General features: G+C 37.0%; 1 protein-coding gene across 5 annotated transcripts in view; it reads right to left on the minus strand.

Moving 5' to 3' along the window:
* The window catches only part of LOC136877022 (mitochondrial ribosome-associated GTPase 2), a 172,074-nt gene that overhangs the window by 126,798 nt on the left and 21,155 nt on the right, over positions 1-24,121 (minus strand). The window contains exon 2 of one of the 5 annotated variants that reach the window (XM_067150817.2): positions 14,364-16,621. The exons of the other annotated variants lie outside the window; for them this stretch is intronic. Within the exon in view, the coding sequence (XP_067006918.1) occupies positions 15,087-16,621 (1,535 nt within the window). The 3' untranslated portion in view covers positions 14,364-15,086. Of the gene's footprint in view, positions 1-14,363; positions 16,622-24,121 lie in introns of those variants that run through there. 5 annotated transcript variants of the gene reach the window in all.

Genomic DNA, 24,121 nt, shown 5'->3' on the forward strand with positions numbered 1-24,121 from the left:
GTTGTTTATTCAAAAGAAGTAAAATACGGTACGTCGGCAGAAATACTTCTGGGATGATCCGACACTTAAAAACACATAATATAAATGAAAAGGAATAGTCACCGAACACCTCCAGCCCGGTCTGAATCAGAAGAAGCTACCCTACCAACAACGATTGTGAGGCATCCAGGTAGGTTTACATCCTAATAACATTTATTAACAAATTATATGGGATCAGTGAAGAAGTTCACCTGAAATAACTCGTGAACAGTTTAAGATACTGCCATTTTGTCTTCACTTTCGTTAATGGTATTAAGAGGCTCAAGTTCAACATGCAGTGCTTTCCTAGGCTTTTTGACAAAATTTATCGTCACACATGTTTCTATATGAGAACTACTGCTGATAACTATCAAGCTTACACTCGTAGTTACTGGGACGTTGCATCGCACAGCTCGCAGCACACGAGAATCGATCTCGAGAGCGTTGCCCATCCCCACTGCTAAAAGAATTGGAGCAAAGTCGGGCATTTTAGATTACGCGTTCCACTCATGTGTAATGGGGGTTGCATATGTAGCAAAGCACATCTTCCTCATCTCAAGTTCGAATAATGCACGCCTCCAGTATCCAAGTAGGTGTACATCCTATCTAAAGTTATTCACAAATTATGCATAGTTATTCAGCTAAGATGTCCACCTCAAATGAGCCGTGAACAGTTTAAATTACTGACATTCGGTTTTCACTTTTGTTAATGGTATTGAGGGGTTCATAGTTGAACATGCAGTACTTCTCCAGGCTTTTGACAAAATGTACTGGCTCACACATTTTCATATGAGAACGTTATTTCACGCAATAACTGCCAATGATATACTATCAAGTTTACAGTCATAGTTACTGGTACATTGCACAGCTTGCACTACAGGAGGATCGGTCTCGAGATCTGCAACGTCAGTCTCGAGAGTATCGAACGAGAGCGTTGCCCATCACTACCGTGTGCTGTGTTTCGTGTGTTAAGACTGTTGACTGTATGGAAAAATGGTACACATCATATGCCATTTGCATTTCCCATGATTTGGAGGGAACCCAAGGATCATCGAAGTGATTGTTATTTTTGTTTAACAAATATGAAAGGAATCACATCTAAATCAAAATATACTGTTACGTAACCAAATTTGCCATCTGCAATGAGGCTAGTCTTACACAACGAAAAGAGTTCCCTGTATACATTATAAACAATTCAAATGAATATGACACAAAACTGCTGCCTGATGACGAAAAACTGCAGAGATATTTGAATTCAGCATGAAAAATACTTCTTGAATCTCTTATTTTTATTCTTGTGAAAGAAAGAAAAGTTCATTTTTGTCGACCAGTGTTATTAGAGAAGTAAACATTTTAAAGGAATTTACCCAATATTTTCTGTCAAGAGTAAAATTTCCCTCACTCTCTAACAGGTGTAAAGTTCTGTCAAACAGAACTATCCACTCCCCCAACTGTCCAGTGCATTGCACGCATGTTTCATGCAAGGTTTGGCCTGTTTTGTCACTAGAAATACATTCATAAAATGTACTAAGCATGGAGAGGATTGCTGAAGAAATGTATACTTGGAAACGAATAACAGCCAAGAACAATTTTAGATCCAATAAAAAAATTACACATCAAAGTTTTTTCTATAGAACTTTGCAAATACCCAATCTTACCATAAATACTGTCCCAACTTTTGAGGGTGGCTGTGCTTCCGCCCGAATGAGGGAGTGGCTACAAAACCGGTATCGTGAGGCGTGAGTCATTGTTTGTTGAGCTGCAGAAGTGTACAGTTGTCAGTTTGACGTTTTCAAGATGGAATGGGGGGAGTATGAGAATCGTGTGGCTGTGATAGTGTTACACAAGGTAGGGCAATCACCAGGGGAGATTTTCAAAACCCTCCAGAAGCTGAAAATTAGTAAGAAATTTGTTTACCGCACTATAAATCGATTTGTTGAGGTTGGAACTGTGAGAGATCGCCCGCGGCAAGGAAGACCACGCACAGTATGAACGCCAGAACTCATCAAAGCAGTGGCGGCTCGTGTGCGACGAAATCTGGTAAGGAGACAGTCAGTGATGGCTCGTGAGTTACAGATATCAAAAATGTCTATCTCGCACGTTAAGCATTGACCTGGGACTCCATGCTTACAAACGACACAAAGGACATCTCCTGACAAATGAACTGAAGCGCCAGATGCTCCTAAAATCAAAGCGCTTACTTAAGCGTTACACGGCTAATGGTCATCGTCGAATCCTCTTTACGGATGAAAAGATTTTCAGTGTTGAGATTTTCAATGCCCAAAACGACAGGATATATGCCCATTCCTCTAGAGAAGCTGGTGAAAAGGCTCCAAGGATCCAGAGAGGTCATCATCCCTCATCAGTTACGGTGTGGTGGGGTGTGAGCTTCGAGGCCACAACCGAGCTCCATTTCTGTGAAAAGGGAGTCAAAACTTCAGCTAAAGTGTACCAGGAGACAGTGCTTGAGGGACTGGTCAAGAATCTCAACAACACCCTTTTCCATGGAGGGAACTGGAGCTTCCAGCAGGACTCAGCCCCAGCGCACAAGGCACGGGCAACCCAGCAGTGGTTGGAGGCAAATGTTCCTGATTTCATTTCCACTTCACATTGGCCGTCTGCAAGTCCAGATTTAAACCCCTTGGACTACAAATCGTGGTCCAAGCTTCAGGAGATGGCTTGCATGTAAAGACATTCCAATATTGAAAGCTTAAAGCAGTCTCTTCGGAAGGCAGTTGTAGAATTTCCAGTTGACGTGTTGCATAATGCCATTGAAGATTGGCCACAAAGACTTAAGGGCTATGTGCGTGCAAATGGTGGCCATTTTGAATAATTATTTGTGGTTATGGTTCATAATGCACCTATGTAACACTTGTTATTAGGATATTAAAATCTATCTAACCATTTTGTGTCAATTTACTTAAAAGTTTGGGACAGTATTTATGGTAAGACTAGGCCTATGAATATTATTGAAAAAATACTTAACAGATGTATCATATTTTCAACTGATAAAGGCCTACATACCCACAAGGGATATATGCTTGACCTTATAACAGAAGGGTTGCATGTTTCAAAGTAAGTAACTTGTAATGGGATATTCATCATTCATATTAATTGTATATACAATTATATATAAATATTTCTTGTGTGGTAAATCACAAAAGGACTTACAAGAAATTGATAAACCACGACATTGAAAACTTAAATGAAGCTAAATCAGTATGAAAACACAGCAATTTTAGCATTTGTGGAACACTGTTTCGGTGTAGCATTATGCCTAGGGCAGCTCAAAGATGGATACAACAGTGGCAGGTGTCAAGGGACATTGGATGTCTATTGGACACTGGTTTAAAAAAGGGTTTTGTGAGAACTATCAACAGGCTTTTGTGATCTTGCACATTAATTTTGGCCATTTGTTATTTTTATTTAGTTCTTCCGGGTTGAATCGTGTTGTTGTTTTCTGTACATTTCATACAGTTTGCCGATGTTTTGAATACATTGCAGCATTGTTTGTCAAGATGACAAATACTCAATGTGAGGTAATCAGTCTCCTAGGCACTAAGGTCTAAATAATTCTACATACCATGGAAGCTTCACATCTAAAATTATTACTTATATTATTTTTCATTCTGGGAGTCAGAAATAATGCAGTGATTCAGCAGTTTATTTTCAACCCAGATAACTGAAAAATCAAATGTCATCAAGAAGGTCCCCAATTCTTAAACCCTCAGCCAAATCCTAAAATGAGCCAGGGTGCCTCCAGCGACCAAGCAATAATTGGTATAAGGTGAACAGTTATTGTACCAGTCGTTCTGGTAAAATTTGAAAAGAATGAATATTATATGTTTTTAACATCAATTACGAACCGTTAATATAACAATAACTACAAGCTACTATTATGTTCTTTATCTGGGTTGGACATTTGTGTAATTCTTTCAACTTGTCACATGTTCTCCCCAGTCATCCAAATTAATCAAATCAGTGCTAATCTATCAAAGAAAAAGGTTGCTGTAATGTATACATGAACAATCAACAATTGTTGCATCTCTGGAGAGATGAAATATAAGGAAGTCTACTTTGGCTGTGTTTGGCTTTGTACAGTCAGCTGGATGCATTTTGCAACACGGCCCATAGTTCTCACTCATTGTATTGGATGCTTTCACTCTCACCTCTCTGTCCTCTTTGTGATGTGCACTAGCATACAGCACTATGAAATTATAAACATATGGCATGCTCCCATGTAATGCAGTGGGTCAGTCGTATGCTACAAAATTACTGCCTACTGTAACAGCTAAGGTTCGAATCCCAGCGTGAAAGATTTGAATGAATGTGATGACATCAGATAATGAACACACCAAGTTTGACCAACCTAACATCACTGCTATATGTTTCACTCCATACTAACATGGCACATTACTCATATGCATCAAAGAGAGCAAGTGCTATCTCTTGTCCAACATGGAAACTTTAGCATTTGTGAGGCAGTGTTTCGGTGTGGCATTATGCTTAGGGTTACTCAGAGATGAATACAACAATGGTAGGTGTCAGGGGACATTGGACACTGGTTTAAAGCAGGTTTCTACTTGGGAAAAAGACAGCGGTTAGTTGAAACTTCACAGGAGAACCCATTTTTTACCTCAGCAGAGTTCATGCAGGTGACCCGTTTTCCTGGATGTCCGAACATGATCCAGAAACAATTACGAGAAGCCAGACTCTACAGCAAAAAAGCTGCCGCCAAAGTGTCTCCCTGATGAACAGATAGTGGATTAGTACGCCTTTTTCTGAGGTGGAGTTAAATCATAATTGGGATCATGCGATTTTCTCTGATGGACTTCTTTCAGCACGGTGGAGGTTGGGCAGGTTCATGTTTACAGGCCATGGGGAGCCAAACACGACAAAAGATAAACACCAGTGTTCACAAAGTTGCTGCACATCTGTGTTGTGTTAGGGGTGGATATCGTCTGATGAGGCTGGAGTGCTTCATCAGATAGATGACCATCTCACATTGGACGGACCAACATTTGGACATTCTGCAGAATAGTATGGCTCCAAGTGAGAGAGTACTACCCAGATGAGATAATACAGTTCATGGCAAGACAACTCCCCAATCTACACAACCAGTCATATTTAGGACTAGTTCTCTGAGCGGGACTCCATTAAACTTCTCAGTTGAGTCCCACAAGCTCCAGATTTGAATTCCATTTTGAACATCCAAGGGAAAGATGGAAATATCATATAAAGAAACACTAACCCACGTTTGCATGATGTTTTGTGGGGCATCATGTTGTTCACACGGGAGGAGATCACCTTCGACGAGGAATAATTTAGGACGCTTATTGAGTCACTTTACAAAAGAAAATATTTATAAAATCCTCCTATCAATACAAGTCAAGTCATCTGTTAGATGAAACACAAACGCATCAGTAAACCTGAAATAGAAAACTTCATAACTATCCTGGAATTCGTATTGAACCATAATTTCTTTTCTTTTAATAATAAAATTTATCAGCAAGACGGACTACCTATGGGAGCACCGGCCTGCGGAATTTTAGCTAACATATACCTCGATCACTTGGAATACACTCAGATAGTAGGCCACATTAAAGGACTAGATTTCTGGGTACGCTTTGTTGACGATACTTTTGTCATTATAAACAAAGAACTTAATGACAGTCAAAGTATTCTAAATACCTTGAATACTTTAGACCCAAACATTAAATTTACAGCAGAAGAAGAAGGTACACTCAATTTTCTAGATATTCAAACAATTCGGATAAACAACCATTTCCAGTTTAAAATACACAGAAAACCCACTTTTACACCGACTAAAATTAAAAGCGATTCTTTACATCCCAATTCACAAAAGAAATCCGCCTACTACAGTTTCGTCAACAGGGCCTTTGAAATCCCGTTAACAGATACAGACAGAAAGAAGGAACTATCTTTCATTCGTCAACAAGCCTTACATAACGGTTTCAGTTTGAAATTCATTAACAAAATCATTACTAAGTGCAAATAACAAATTAAACTAAAGCAACAATCGGAGAATGCAAAGAAATATGTCAAATTCACCTTTAATAACCCGAGGATTTATGAAATCACGAATTTGTTTAAGAAGCACAATACCAAAATAGCTTTCTCAACCAACAACAATACAAAACACAGATTTTTTAATCACAATAAAGTCAATAAACTTAAAGATGACGAATTTCAGGAATCTGGCATTTACAGATTGACATGTACCCAGTGCAAAAAAAAATACGCGGGGCAATCTGGGAGGAGCTTTTTAATTAGATATCAGGAACATGTTAATGCAGAGAAATACAGAAGATACTCTGCTATGGGAGCTCATATGAAGGAGGCAAATCACAATTTCACTAACATCAGACAAGATCTCCAAATTATCAGTAGGATTAATAAAGGAAGTTTAATGAATAACCTAGAAAACATCCACATTACTCTCGATAAACCAGAGAACAGGGAACGGAATCTAAACGAAACGAACGAAAAAACCTCCTATACGAACAATTCAGTAAATACGTGGATATGGTAAACAGTAAACATACAAGACAAACAAATGAAATACTCGAACACGACGTCACTGAAACACAACCAGTAATCCCTCCCCCCTCACAAGACGTACTAGATGACGACACAACTCTACTTCCCCTTTCTCCGGAATATTCCACGAACAATCAGACCATGTCACACCGCTATCACACTAGGTCGTGCACGAAGGCAGTTCTCCAAGGCAATGCGGATTAAACATTTGCCAGATAAGGTAAGTCAAGACCACGCAATCTCGAATACAAATATCTTCCCGCTATCTATTTAGAATTCTGAGCTTTTTACTTTTATCATATGCCAAATTTTAATATATTACGATCTCCTGCTGGTTACAGATCGCGAGGCAAGCTGCCCGAATCAGATCGCCATTTTACATAACAGAAGCCACCACAGGGTTTTAGCAAGTTAAACGACTAACACAATTCCTTTTATCACATTCTGAAGAGCAATTCTCGGAAGTTAAACAGTCAACACGGCCTTTTAACCACAAGAATATCACTCAAGGAAGTTATTAAATATAAACAATAAATACCTGAAGACTGGTGCATATGACATAAACTTTCTTTCAAGCACAAGTGTTTTTGAATAAGTGCCTTACCATAGACACTTTAAAATATTCTAAAGTATGTTTATTAAAAACAAAGTGTTTAACATCACCACAGACGCAAATTTTAATTTTATTATTTTTCTCACATATGCCTGAAGATTATTACAAACACAAACTTTTTATTCACGCCACCTAATGTTATCAAAAAGAATTTTACCATAGATGCTTTTAAACATTTTAAATATGTTTTTCATCAATTAAGTTTTTTAAGCACAATTGTAAACGATACTGCAATTTAAGTATCATTCACATAAATCTCCTTACCCCCAAACCCCCCCCCCCCCCATCTTCCATTTCATTTAGAGCATCTAGAACAATAGTTTTTGGATTCCCATGGGATATAGTTTTAAGATCTAATGTGCTTGCTTTTAAATGTTATCATCTAAGATTTTTTATATACAGCTGAAGATGACCACTAAGTGGTCGAAACATGTACTGTGTTTGTTAATGTATTTTTAAGTTTGCCAAAGGCAAAAGAAATAAAAGTATCGATTAGGTGGCTTTTTAGATTAATTTGTTGTATTAAATCATGTCTAAAACAGTCCTTTTCAGGACTAACATAATTAAGAGCACAAAGCCAGATTGTGTAATGTATAGAAATACACATGTATTTGGTCAACGCAATACTCTTAAAGTTTAAAAAAAAGTAATGCGTAGAGTAGGAATCAAACCCTGGTTTTCACTCTGACAGTCAGGTATGCTTCCACGGAGATAGGTGGCATTCACACGAACACACATAATATTGCAAGACTATTTGTGATGATGATGCTTGTTGTTTAAAGGGGATTAACATCCAGGTCATCGGCCCCTAATGGTACAAAAACAGACGAAATGGAATGACAAATTAAAAGTCCAAAATCCTCCACTGACCAGAATTCAAAACATGAGGACGAAGAATGAATGGATATGAATTTAAAACAATCAGTGGATCCGACCCGCAATGTCTCGCATTCACAGAAACTGACATGAAACAATAGTATTACTGACCAAGGGACTGTGTCTATAGCATAACAATGAATCAATGATGCTTTTAGTCTAAAGGGGTCCAAAAGCCAAGTCATCGGCCCCTCATAATGGTACTTATCGCTAGGAAAGTAGAACCATGGCATTTGTCATATTGCGGTAGTAATCAAAAGTAGCGTAGACTCGCCGCATTCTGCATGGAACACACACCTTCGGTGTTTCGCACATTGCAGCGCCATTTACAGGAAACGCAAACCTATGGTGTTCATCACATACGTGTACTAACCACAGGGACCCGCACTATCCCGTGTCTGTTTCCTCATATAGTGGGTACTAATCATAGGCAAGCCAGAACCATGGTGTCGCTCCCAAAGTGGTACTAATCACAGGTACTGTAGAAGCTGGCAATGCACTCTGTTGCTACTAATCACAAACCTATTTGGTACCTAACATAGTGGTATTACATGCAAGTAAAAGCAACTTGTGGTGTTCCCCGCATGATGGTACTAATCACAAGTAGTTTCATGGTCCTAATACAATCATCCCTTGGTTGCCCCTTTTAGTCACCTCTTAAAACAGGCAGGGCATACTGTGGGTGTATTCTTCGTGTGCATCCCCCACCCACACAGGATATACTATATGTAAGACTATTTCCCGCTGTGCATGTAACGTAGCATATTTACAACAGTCTTTGAAGGGGCCAGTGATGATGAACTACATGCTCCCTGCAAGCATTCAGAGTGGAAATACAAAGACTGTTTGTATGGTGCAGTTACATAATAGAGTAACGGAGTCCGGTATTTTAAAAAATGTAAAAACTTACCTATACCAGTATTTGAATCCTGGGTCTCCCGGTTGGTAACCAAGGACCTTTCTCTTTAACACTGACCAAGCGAGTGTCTGCGTGGTTTGGATCACGTACCTGTCAGCTTGCATTCGGGAGATAGTGGGTTCAAACCCTACTGTTGGCAGCCCTACAGATGGTTTTCCATGGTTTCCCATTTTCACACCAGGTAAATGCTGGGACTGTACGTTAATTAAGGCCATGGTCGCTTCCTTCCCAATCCTAGCCATTCCTTATTCCATCGTTGCCGTAAGACATATGTGTTGGTAAGATGTAAAGCAAATCTTAAGAGCACTGACATGGTGTAAAGTGCTTCACATTTAGCTTCATTTGCCAGGAGAGTCCCTCACTGCATATATTTATTTAACCATTATGGCAGTTTCTTGTCCATTTCATTGTATTCTGATATGCAGACAGGCATTGTGTACTGACAGTCTTTGTCAGGAACATGTCATTTAACAAGCGAGTTGTATCACTTTTTGTTGTAGCTGTACCACCCCACCAAAAATAATGATACCCAATACAGGACTTGGACATTTTCCTTGCATCAATTTCTGACTGTTCAACTGTACATAATGCATACAGAAAAAAATGACATAGTCCAACCAGGAAAGAATAACAGTACTTCAACAGATCATGTAAACTTCAACTGTACGATATAAATTATGAACATTTAAGTTAAACAGAGTAGATATTCAGCAAATGTGAGCATAAGATGAAGCTGTCTTAATCATAAAAACGTAGAGAACAATAAAGAACTTTTAAGTACTTAAGTATGTAAAATATTAGAATACAAGATATAACACCGCAGTCTAACATAGAAAGTAGCAAAGCTAGCTTTTTTTTTTTTTTTTTTTTTTTTCCAACCACCTTCTTCTGCACAGCTGTGCAGCCAGCAAGCATGTGGGGTTCGCAAGCGGCAGCCTCATGGAAAATAATGTTTTTTTCTATTTTGAAATATGTATTTTACAAAAGGAGATGTGTTTAGCACAATAAACTGTTTCTATAACATGAAAAAGACAGTAGAAATGTCATCCTCCAGGTCTCTGAAAGATAACAACGTTTGAACAAAGCATTTCCTGACAACATCCAAACAAACTACTGTGAAGATTTTCACGTAAGCATTAAAATGGTTGAGGAATGATAATAAATAAATGCATAACTAAGAGGATGATCCTTTTAAGGTTGTTGAGGTGAAACTAATATTTATTCTTATTTATATAATCAGGTTTGTTTATAACAGTCTTGACTTCCAATATGCATTTTAATTTTCAAGAATAGAATTGCTTTAAAAATAAAGGTATTTATAAAATCCTCCTCATCAATACAAATCAACTCATCTGTTAGATGAAACCAAGTCTATACATGTTTCAACCTATTCTCAAGGCCATCTTCAGTAGCAGAACAATTATTACATAACACACATTAAAAATCTTGATGAAGTGAAATGACAGTGATCATGATCAATGAATTAAAAACATACTGAGATACAAAGTCCTCTTATCGATAGGTCGTTCTTGATTGTCAAATAAAACTTGCTGACTGTTAAAATGAGAACACTGTGCTACGCACAGTGAGAATAGAATTGGGTCGTAAATAGTAGGTCTATTCTAACAAAGAAAGATGTAGACTATTTATAGAATAACGTTAAGTTACAGAGCAAGTTGGCTATGCAGTATGGGATGTGTAGCGGTAAGCTTGTATTCAGTGGGTTCAAATCCTGCCATTGGCAGCCCAGAAGATGACTTTCCAGGCTTTCTCATTTACAAATCAGGCAAAATGCCAGGACCGTACCTTAACTAAGGCTATTTTCTTCCCATCCTTGATAAAAACCTTTCTGCGTTTGCACAACTTCAAACCAAAAAGTTACAAATTAATTAATGCACTAATGACTTTGAAGCTAGTCAATATACAACTGAAGAAAAAAAGAAACCGATGCGGAGTGTTATCCCAATTTCATTTGATTTACCAAACAAACTTTTGCAGATATTACTAAAGCTAGAACTACTGATATGAAAGGATTAACCAGAGGAAAAGAACCAGAAAGTCAAGAAGCAGTGAATGAATGGGGGTGACTGTTTAGAGTAAACGGAACCTCAGACATCTCCTTAGTAGTCGTGGAACCCACCTGGTGTCAATATAGAAAATTGGTAAGCTGCATAAAACTGACGGAGGAGAAATATAAGTCAGCTCAAGTGGTAGGTTGTTAAAGAATGTTATACAGCTAATTTTACTCATCCACTGTAAAATTATTATTTTTTATGAATAAGCAATTAAAACAATTTTAACTGCCATGCTGCCCTTTTATATTACTCCTTGATGCCCTTACTTCAAACTCAAGTGTCCAAAGAAGGAATAAATAATATAATTATTAGAGGTATGATTTTTTCCACATTAATTTTTGTACAATTTTGCAAAAGGAACCATTTTTCATGCTATTCTGTGAAACAGGTCTATTGCTTGAATTTTGTTTAAATCCTTTTCTAAAATTATTCATACAAAGGTTCATCCATATGACTTGTGAATTATGTGAAATGTTAATATATAAGAAGAAACAATATTTATAATCATTCATTCTCTGCAACAAATGGATGAACAGGGAACCCAAATGGATCTTACTACAGCATTTGCAAAGTTCACGTGTGTTTATTTCAATGCCTGTAGTGACTGAACTATTTAAACTTGCTGACTGAGATTTCCTCATACTTGTTTTGGACAGTGGTGTGCGGTGAAAACATTTGTTACTCCAGCTGCAAATTATATTTTTTAAAGCAATCGCTGCCCCACCTCCCTCTTTAAAGCCAACATTGCTATTATATAAACTCACTCGATAACTAAGTGGAAATATAATAATAGTACACTCATGGTTTTCACAGAAATATACAGCGACTACCTACTAGCTTTTTTAAACTTAAGAAGCCTAACCTAAACTGAGTGAGCAAAATTTAGCAGGTATTTTACTGGTCACCGAAGTATTATAGTTTCACTCTCTTACTGAGGGCTGGCACAGCAACGACAAATGAGGGGAAATATTCCTTATGACATATACTACTGTTATGTTCCTGAAGAATGCCACAGAACTCCCTAAAACTTCATCTATAATCCAAGAGGAAGGTTACAAAAATTCACAATATAACATGATTACAGGCAAACCCACTTGTACAGAACAACCAAATACAAAATTATTTTACTTCGTGCTTGGTTCTGTCTTCATGCTGGGCAACCTACATTTTGTTCTGCGTGCCTCGAAAAACATACTCTACACGTGCCATCAATGAATCGCTACCGAAAACTTCATACATGCTGAAATCCAAGAATAAAATAAATACTTTTATTACAATTGATTTCATAAAATGTAATGTATGTATGTATGTATGTATGTACAATTGATTTCATAAAATGGCTATTTCTATTAGCAAGATTATCTGCAAGTGGCTGTGCTGTCTTTTCTTGTAGCCTCTGGTGAGTGGCGCTGAACACTGAGTGTTAACTATAACAATTAACATGTACCCAAGCTAGCTGCTCTGCTACCATAAGATGCTGTTAATCTTAACCAAGGCCAACAGCTATTACCCTGCTTCACGAAGAGGAGGTGGCCTGAAGCTCTTGCGTCAACCAAGCAACTTGAATTTTGCTGGGGTAGCTCTCTTTCATGGTGGACATGAAACCCAGCTTGCTGGAGAGACCTAGACTGTGGTAAAGCGAACGGGTTATTGAAACAGCTGTACTTGCCTTGACTTAGCTGTTTGCAGTTTTTTTTACTTGATAAAGAAACGTTTTAAGGAATAATAAGAAAATGTAAATACAAAAATATTTATCCCAGCAATGCTGGGATAGCTTGGGGTTCAGTGCAAGCCACTGGTTTTAGATATCTTTAAAATGTTTTAATATTTTCAAACCAGGCAATATTTGTGCTGTTTCACTCATAGCCAAAATATTTGTACAGCTTGATTGAATTACATACATTAGTTGGATGAAATATATTATTCAAAAGTCCAAATAACATGTTGGCATAATTTGGGGAGATGTGTTTTTCAATTCTGCACACAAACAAGGCACCAAAATTTCTGCAAGAAGAGTGTCACTTCATTCTTTAATGGGCCACTAAATCCTTAAATAATTTTACTAAATAGTTCACGAACATGTCCAGAAGCAATTACATTCATGTTATTCTTCAGTTGTTATTTTTAAACCAGCAAATGGGAATATGGATATATATATATAGACCTTCTAGTTCCAAAATAACATCTGAAATAGCTGCACAGTTTTCAAAACCAAATGTTGCTTGGGATTTTACAAAGTCGTAAAATTTGGCACCTTTCAAATCTGCCAACCCATTTGCCACTGGATAGTGACAGTAGTTTAAAAAATGAATGGAGGATATCTAAATATGTATGAGAGAAGCAGCTTTAAACCAATTTCCCCATCTGGTCAGCAGACTCAGAATACAATGAAACTGATGTATATGGGTGGTTTTCAGCTAGGTATGAACGAAACCTAAGTTTGATTTTCCTTGAAGGGGCCGATGACCTTCGATGTTAGGCCCCTTAAAACACCAAGCATCAGAGAAGCAAGATTTTCCTTGACACATGAAAACAGTTCTTAATTTATGACACAATTGCATGAAGTTCTTCAATAACTGACCTATATTATCCATTTGTGAGATTTTACTCCTTGTCAAAGAAGCATTCAAATATTTCAGAGATGACGTATCTTGGAATGAGGAACAGTCCCATTTGGGAAACTAAGGATTCAGACTGGAGATCATTCTGGTTCTATGTTGAGCGGACTCCAGACATTTTGTTTGTTTGCTGTTTTTTACTTAGCAGGAAAATGGCAAGGAAATGGCTACAGATGGGAAGGAAGCGACCATGACCTTCGTTAAGGTACAGCCCCAGAATTTGCCTGGTGTGAAAATGGGAAACCACAAAAAAACATCTTCAGGGCTGCTGATGGTGGGATTCGAACCCAGTATAAAAATAAAGAAGAATGCTACTGTAAGGATGAGGGGTACCAACATATTGCTTTTCCTCCCAGATCAAGCTAACGAGAAGTTGTAGTATTCATTGGTATTTCTAATACTTTCATCTATCACAAACACATTTCATGCACTGAAAAGTTTGTGTACACTTCATTCTTGTTGCTTCAAATAAAAATCACACCAATTCAGAGCACGGTTGATTAAACTTTGCACACAACACAGGTACAGTAACTGTATTGTATAATTCCTGTTAAGTATTTTTTTTTCGCTAGTTGCTTTACGATGCACCGACACATATAGATCTTATGGCGACTATGGGACAGGAAAGGGCTAGGAGTGGGAAGGAAGCAGCCGTGGCCTTAATTAAGGTACAGCCCCAGCATTTGCCTGGTGTTAAAATGGGAAACCACGGAAAACCATTTTCAGGGCTGCCGACAGTGGGGTTCGGACCTACTATCTCCCGAATACTGGATACTGGACGCACTTCCGCGACTGCAGCTATCGGTCCTATTAAGTCTGTATTTCATACAATGTACAATGTTGCCATAGTTAAGGTGCCCTTTTCAATAATTAGGATAAAAATGTACGGTAACACAAGACCTTCCTGGGAAAAAATAGTTTTGGTCGCATTTATCATTAATGAAAAAATGTGCCTCTATTAATTATGTTACATTTTCTTGAAAACTTCCTTTAAAGAGCTCTGTAAGACATTAGATCCATCATAAGTCTACATACATAAGGACTGTGAGTCTATAAAATAATTAAAAAAACAAATAAGTAAAAATCCAGCAAGGTGGAATGACCAAATATATATGAGAGAGAGAGAGTTGCAGCAGCATTGCACAATACCCGCCCACAGCTTGCTGGTTGCTGCGAGTGCAAGTAATGCTATCTGTCAAAAGGAACCACATTCTTCTCCAATTAGCTTTACAGCTGTGTACCAGTATATTAGACTGTGTTAATACACCTAAGAGTAGAACTACCGTTCTGTCATAAAATTTGAACTGGCATCTCCCCTTCAAGTTGTCTATGAATAGCCAGACATAATATTTATCCATTTACTACTAATCTAACAATCTCTGCCATGGAACTCCAACTTAAGTGATCTACGTAATTTCAATACTTAACTTTGCACATAGGACTTTACCTATGGTCTCATGGATTTTAATAACTCTATTCCTATAAAGAGCTTTGTCAGAAGACTGATATTTGATTCTGTAACATATAGCACACCACCCCTTTGATGATGCGAAAGTATTCCTAACTTCGACACTTCGAATAATATCCCCTGCCATATCCCACAAAAGAGAGAAAAATTTATGTTCATCAAACAAGTTTCTATATACTATGTTAACATCAAATGTATGCTTTGTTGGGAATAGGCTGGCAAGTTTTAAGGACGGCTTCTGTCCTTTCAACTTCACATATGTGTTGAGAGGCCATAGTTCTCTCCAGTCATCCAAATTAAATAAAATCAGTGCTAATCTGTCAACAAAAATTAAGCTTATTTCTGTGTCCCCAGATGAAGATCTAATAAAAAATATCTGCGCGATTACATTTTTACACTGAAGTTCAGTGTCACCTTGCAACAACAGTACATCATCTTTCGTAACCACTTCACCAACTTGACTGCACAAAGATTTTGAGGCTGAATCTGAGGAATATTCACTTCCAGTTTTGTATATTTGCACTTTGAGATCAGCTCTATCAAATAAATTTATCACATGATTCAAGTAACCTTCACATACACTTGAAACATCTTTTCCCACGAGAAGCACTTCATTTGATACTGGAGGGGGAGTGAAATCACTAGTAAGAGGATGAAATACTAACCCAGAACATACAGCCACATGAGCCTGAGAATGTTTCCACAAATTAATTATGTGGTGTACTACATCTAGTAATGATGAGCGCAGCACACAATGAGTACCAGCAACTGATTTATCAGTAGAACAAATGAATTCTCCAGCTATATCACTTATATGAAGTGGTACATTCACATCTGTTATGTATTTTATCATACCACTGGTCTGTGATGACAAAAAGTCATGCAGAGTTTTACATAAGAAATTAGGTGGTGATCCCTCTCTTTCCAATATCTTGCTGTTGTATTTACAGGTATATACTTTAGAGCATTTAATATCACCATGGTGTGAGTTTATTGTATTTAAATCTATATCATTCATCAATTGGTCAACTTCAAGAAGAGTAGACGGAAAATCGACTTTGCTAAATACGTGCACAAGGGCATCATTAATGTGAAAGCCCTTATCTTGACTTCTATATCCAACAGAAAAATAATTTGGGAACACTGAAGATTGAAAAGATTCTACACCAACAAGAATAAGGTCTCCATGAGCTGCCATTTCCACAACTTGCCAAGTATCATCCCACCGTCGGGAGGTCTTGTCAGCAGGGGTACCTCCTTGGCCCTTGCATAGGGTGATTATTACTTTCCCATCATTTACCAACAACTGAGATGCACTTTCACAAAATTCTTTCAACAACTGTCTGTTCAGGTTAATCTTCATTTTTCCGCCAACATGAGGGAAATTGAACACTATCTTCGAAAAAGTTCTTGTTTTTAGAATGGGATGCTCAGTTAACTTCCTGCCATCCACATCTAACAGAACACAGACACCTGAAAAAGACATTACTGATACTCCCACAGAAATGCATAGTACATCAGAAGTCCTTAAAAAAAATTACACAGAAGTTTATTTGTTATGTGCTAAGGAAACAGACAGAAAGGTGAAACTTACCTGCTTCAAACACAAATGAGGCACCCAGTAAGAGAGGAAGCTATGCCAAAAATAGTCACAAATTGAATTATTGCCATTTTCTGACACACACAATTTTCAAACCGTGTGATGCAACTCTTGTTGTTATTATACAATGTTTTCTACTTAGAAGACAGCAGCATTTGAAAAAAAAATTCCATGAGAAATGGAGCTATGCTACCGAGTGCTATTTGTGAGCAACAGACGTACATACATACATATATAAAGGTTTGTTCAACAGAAACAGACTGGTGTTCATAGATGAACACTATGGACAACACACACTACATCAAAATGACAGCATACTGATGACAGATTGAAAGAGAGTACTGAAATCACCCCGAATGTTCAGACACCTATCTCAGCGGTGAGCAAGTTTCTCTATACTTTTCAAAATTAAGATTGATGGTTGAACCACTCTTCCATAGCATCAGGAACTGCTTTATCAGTGGTGAAACACTTACACTTCAGGAATTACTTCAGCAGACCAAAGACAAGATTGCTGCTAGGGGAGAGAGATCTTGGCTGAAAGGTGGGTGACCCCAGTAAAAATTGAGCCACCTGTCCATTTTTGGTTTGGAGATGAGTGGGCATGCATTACCAAGGAATACAAGCACCCTTCATGACAAGTCTTCCCACTAAAAGCACCTTCTCTGCACAAGAATTGAATTGTGCCATGTTTTTTTCTTTTAGAATATTAAGCATGAAGGTTTGCTGCCCTGTCCATTATTTGCATTGGTGACAGCTTTCTGTGTGTGTCAACTAAACAACACTTTACAACAACTGAACTTAATGAAAATATACTTTATGTATTTATAACCAGGGGCGAAGCGTCAGGGGAGACAGGGTAGACAGCGTGTAGCCTTAACATTTTGTGAACGAAATACTGTCTAGTTAATTCAATTATTTTTAGAACATTAGTTATTTTCACATTCATGACATTATCGTATTCCCCGCTGTACTTATTTCTGTCTCACTTTGGCAACGTTAGGGCTCGCGTCAGTTACACGAAGCACGTAGGCGAAAGTAGACGCTGTCCATTCTGTGTATGATCCCTTTGATTTCAGATAGAGCAACACTAACGCTATCTGTAGGTGCCGACTATGGAACTATGACTTTCCTATAGCGAGATTTCTCCGCCCAGTACACAGACTTGCCAGCGTCTCTTCTTGCTCTCATTGGCTAGTATTTGGATCCCAGGTATAAAAGTACTCTTATTGGTTATCATCTCAGACATGCTTTTAATGTAGTTAATTTGAATTTATTTTATTATAAGACAGTCTAAAAATAAAATAATCACATTCAAATGCGAAATATAGCAAACTTACACCTAATAAATGAATGACAGCATGAAAACCCTTCAAGTACATGCATTTCCGTGCCCGCCATTATTAGTTAAGGTATTATAACCCCCACAACTACTGGCTTACATTCTGAATAATGAACTCCAGAGTGTGCATATGGAAACAACAAAATTGCTTAACTAGATGCCGTATATTCCGTTAACGTCAGTTTCTAGTGAACGCGCTATTAATGCCTTGAAATGAATTAAAACCTATTTAAGGAATTCAGTGACCAACCAGAGACTTCAAGACGAGGGTAACATATATATATTTGCTGAAATGAAGGACAGGCGAATTGAACTCATTTACAAGAATATTGTTTAAGGTGACTTGTACGAAAATCTATTTATTTATTATTTCTCTTATTAAATCTACATATATATATATATGACAACTCCCACTGCCCATTTAGTCTATATTTAAAAATAAAACGAGTGCATGTAGGATTATAGGTTGTTATAGGATTTGTCTTAGTTTCAGTCATTAATATAATATTGAATGTAGATCTGTATGCGTCGAAAACAAAATTCCATAATACACTAATGTGATTAAAATGTGATTAAATTTTTTTAAAAATATCTGTCTCCCCCCTTACTTAGTTCACGCTTCGCCGCTGTTTATAACTACATGTATGACTATACTGAATATTCCTGGACAATATGTCCAACCAACCAATAAGGATTTTGAAGTAATAAGAAGCTGAAAAAAACTGACAACTGACAGTGCTCTGGTCATGGGGAACTCCATGGGGAAAGTGTGACCAGGGTAGTGTGTTATACAGGAATAAGGTTAAGGCAGATGTTGAGGAAAGTAGAAGAGAAGGAGGAGGGTAAGGAGAAGATGGTAGTTCTTTGCATTGGTACCAACAATGTAAGGCAAGCAGGTGTAAGTACCAACATAGTTAGGGATGTGTGGGATCTGGTTAATGCAGCATGGGTGAAGTTTAAGGATCTACCACTGAAATTACTGTTAAATATCTAAGTATCTAAGATAAAATTCTAAAAGAATTTAATTGTATAAAGTTCACCTGTTCATACAAATTTGCCATTTGATAAATGGTCTGGCTAAAAGCTACATAGGACATGTTTCGACCTAGCCTAGTGGTCATCATCAGCTAAAATAACACAAAGATGAAAGACATACAAAAACAATGATACATAAAAAACTTGGGATAAAATACAATCAAAAAATGCAATAAAAATCTATAGCTTCAATCTTGGACAAAGCTAGTTGTAACAGGTGCGAGTCCAACCGTATTTACCATTACCATTTACTATTGGTTGGCTAGAGGAATACTTTAAAATTGTGAAGACTGTCAAATTTTATCTGTTTGTCATGCTTCTGGAACTAGATTTGTCAAAGATTGAAGCTATCAACATTTTAAACACAGATTGTTATTGCATTTGTTGATTGTATTTTATGTCAAGTTATTTTATGTCCCACTGTTTTTATATCTTTCATCTTTATGCTATTTTAGCTAACAATGAAATATAGGCTAGGTCAAAACAAGTCCTATGTAGGAAACTTGTACTGAACAGGTGGACTTTATAAAATTGGATACTTTTAGAATATTATCCTAGCTATTTAAAGTTCGATACAGAACCAGAATGAAGTTCATCATTTGTATAAAAATATGTAAGTTCTGCCTAGTCAATACTATTAAAATTTTCATATCAATAAATGCCATACATGTTTCAAGAACATTGTTCATTGTCTATCTCAGTGGCCTACATATCATCATACACTTCTTGAACTTGATCTATCAATGCTTTATTACATGCAATACTTAAGTGAAATCATATTGAGCCAGCTCCGTGGTGTAAAGTTAGAGTGCCTGCCTCTTATCCGGAAGCCCTAGGCTTGATTCCTGGCCAGGATTTCTACCTGGATCTAAGGGCCACTCACATCCACTCAGCCTACGTGATTACAATTGAGGAGCTATCTTATGGTGAGATGGCGGCCCCTGTCTAGGAAGCCGAGAGGATTCGTCATGCTGACCACACAACACCTCAATCTGCAGGCCTTCAAGGCTGAGCAGAGATCGCTTGGTAGACCATGGCCGTTCGGGGCTATTGAGCTATGGGATTTATTTGTTTGAGTCATACTGAACACTAGCAAGTCCTCTATATAAAAATTATGAATTTCTTATACCAAACAATTTAAAATTAAAATGTATTATAATATTACAGTGGTGCATGGATTTAAGTCAAACAAATAAAACCATAATGATTAAAATAATAAATATGAAGATAAAGGAAGCGGAGATTGTTATCAGCGGAATACTGTGTAGGAGGGATACTGGCTGGAAGGTGATAGGGGATTTAAATTAGACTAGGGAGTGAGTATGTGGGAAACAGAGTGAGATATCTAGATCCTAATGGGTGGGTAGGAAATACGGATCTGCGCTTAAGATGGCCTTCACTTGAACTGCAGTGGTACATATAAGTTTGAAAGTTAGTTTACAAAGGTTATAGGGAGGTACATTCAGAGAAACGGGATGGACTAAGGAGAGGTGATACGAGTATGGGGATCTCAAAGGCAAATAGGCATGACATAAAAATGTTAGTGTAACTGCAGAAGTATTATAAAGAAAGGAACAGAATAAAGTAATTTAATAGATATATGTTTACCAGATAATGTAATAAGAGTAGAATCATGGCTGAGAAATACTATTATGGATGCAGAAATGTTCTCATGAAACTGGAGTATTTATCATTGAGACAGGGTAGGAATGGTAGGAGAGGGAGTAATCATACTGGTGAAAGAAGAATTTGTAAGCTACGACAAAGTTAAGGATGAGAAACATGAAATTCTAGGTGTAAGGCTCTTCTCTAAAGATACGAGTAATAGACAACTCGATGATGCTGGAGTGTAAAGACCTGGAAAGGGTGGCGCAGACTCTGGTGGGGAATTATTTGATAAGATAGTCAGATATGTGGGAAATGATACGGAAAGGAACGTGATTGTAGCAGGTGATCTCAATTGACCAAATACCAATTGGGAAGGTAATGCAAATGATAGGAAGCACGACCAATTAATGGCAAATAAGTTCACCTGGGAAGGACAGTTGAATCAGAAAGTGATGGAACCAACTAAAGGGAAGAATATTCTGGACGTGGTGTTGCTAAAACCAGATGAGCTCTATTCAGAAACTGGTGTAATAGACGGTATTATTGATCATAAAATTGTTTTCTTCTTAGTTTTAAAACAATGCAATAAAAAGGAAGGTTGTAAATATAGAATTATTAGGCAATACCATATGGCTGATAAGACAGGCAAAAAGTAATTATGATCAGTGAAAAATGGTAAATAATAATGTAAGACTGTGGGATGGGTTTTACGTAATTGAGAAATATGAAAATAAGTATATACATTTAAAGGTGCTAAGGGATGGTAAAAACCCACTATATTATAACAGGTTTTTTTTTTTTTTTTTTTTTTTTTGATGCAAGCTCCCAGCTGTGCACTCCTAACCACACTGGTGAAAAAAAAATAATTGAAAAGTGAAGAGGCTAAGAAAGTGATGTAGGTTGGGAAGAAATACAGTTAAAAAATGGTTGTGGAAGTAAGGAGAAATTGAAAGAACTTACTAGGAAATTGAATCTAGCTAAGAAGTCAGGTAAGGATAACAAGGATGCCAAGCTTAAACAAATTTTAGTGAAAAATGGAAGGGTATTTCTTATGTAAAATGTTTGGTTGTTTCATATAATGTTTATAAGAACAATATTGTTTACAATCATAGATTGAAAGAATTAGTATCAAAATCACTGAAAGAGACTATTATAGAAAACTCTCTTGGTTTTAGTAAACAGTTAGTTAGTAGAAATAACATTCACCACTCATTATTATTATTATTATTATTAAACCTCACACATAAAAAACCTGGATAATTCTGACTTCAGAAAATGCGAATGGCAGTTAGACCACATCTGCACGGATGAATTTTACCATCGAGAAAGCCTCAATGTCAAAGTCCTAAGGGAAGTAGACTCAGGGTCAGACCACTATGTTGTAAAAATTGAAATAAAATTAACCCAATGGTAAAGAAAAAACGTCCAAATAAAAATGAGAAAATATGACCCAATTACATTAATAAAAAAATATGGAGAACTTCAAGGAAACAGAGGAAGAGTCTATCAATACCAAATCACTAGAAGAATTGACCACAAAATTAAAATAGGTAGTAAAAGAGTTAGCTCCAATTAATCCCAGGAAGAAACATGAATGGTGAAATAAAGAATGAATGCGACGTGATAGAGAGAAGACAGGAAGCTTCAATAAACCATGAAGTGCAAAAGTCAGAAGAATCAACTTTAGAACTAATAAAGCAAAGAAAGTCAAGACCTAAAATCTTCAGACAAACAAAATATAAATGTATTAAAAATATCCTGGATAGGATAGAAGAGAATTTCAAGAAAAAAACAATCCAGATATTATTAGAAAATTTTCAGCAAATATCTTCAAAAATAGGAATCCCCAACATTAATGCTGAGAGATAGGCTACATCAGGAAAGTTATCCCATAAAAACAAAGTCATCTCCATACAGGCCATGAAGGCCCTGGGAGGAGTGGAAGGTAAAGGCAGTTAGTGGGGTAGAGTGGTTAGGTCTATGCCTGGCCACTTTTCCCCCCAGGAATTAACCTGGTACTCTCTCTCTCTCTCTCTCTCTATTTTTTTTTCTTTCTTTCCAAGTCTGAACCTTAGGGCCATGTGCACCTCCAGAAGTAGAAAATTGTTTCTTAAATTTTTCGACTTCCAGGCGGAGAATCGAACCTACATCCTTCTGGGTGAACCGAGCATGCCTTTACTGTCTAGGCCAGGCAGCCCCTAAAGTTATCCAACAGATTTTTTTTTTTAAATGCAGAGATCCTTGCAGAGACATTCAGCAAACTTTTAAATTGCAATTACTCACTAGAAAAGTTTTAGTAAACAATAACATACCCATTTTAACCACCCTTGATATAATAGATCCTTCAACCATCAACGAAGTAGAACTCACAATTAAAGAACTAAAAATATACAAGGCATGTGGTAAAGGTCTAGTCTTTGCAGAAATCTGGAAAAATGCCAGAAAACCTGCAAACATATCTCTATCAACAAAAATGTAGATTACAAAGAAAATTTCAGAGCACTGGACCACAGAAATAGTCCATCCATTATTTAAAAAAGGGAAATATATCCAACCCAGATAATTACAGAGGCATAACTCTTCTGTATTGCACATACAAAATTTTCTGTCGCATAATTTACAACAGGATCACAAACACACTGGAACTACAACTTAAAGAATATCAAGGAGGATTTTGCCCATACAAGACCAAATTCTCAATCTAAAACTCATAATGGAACATTACAAGTACCGTACAAAAATTAATTCATTCATAGATTTCAAAAAAGGATATTATAGAATCCATAGACCCACACTTTAAAAAATTCTCAGATCGTACAGTATTCATCCAAAATTAATAAAAATCATCAATCTCATCACTGCTTTTCAATATGGCTCTCGATTCAATCATGAAAATCTGGTAAAGGAAAAACCACCTACAATCAAAATTGGAGTAAAACCCTCAATAAGAACAAACTGCCTGGGATTTGTGGACAATTTATCTCTCTCAGCCCTTGACTTGAAGAAGATTGTGCCCAGATCACCAGTCTCCAAAAAATTGCCCTAAAAATACGATTACAAATATCTTTTAAGAAAACTGGGATCACATGCTCATGAAACCCCTGAACATAACGTATTCATAAATGACCAAAAAATTAACATAGTTCTACAATTTAAATATCTTGGAGAAATCATCACACACAACTTAAAGGAGAAAGAACATGGATAAATAGAACTAACAAAATTAAGAAAGGCCAATTTCTAACCTGGTCAACGTATAAGAAATGCTTCTAAATAGACTCTTAAGATCCAACACTATAAAATGTAACTCTCCCAGAAACTACTTATGCTTGTGAAGCCCTGTTCCAAATTCAAAACAAAAGAACTAATTAGCTCCTCAAAACTGAAA

This window comes from Anabrus simplex, chromosome 7 (genome assembly GCF_040414725.1).
Source record: "Anabrus simplex isolate iqAnaSimp1 chromosome 7, ASM4041472v1, whole genome shotgun sequence".
Taxonomy (NCBI): domain Eukaryota; kingdom Metazoa; phylum Arthropoda; class Insecta; order Orthoptera; family Tettigoniidae; genus Anabrus; species Anabrus simplex.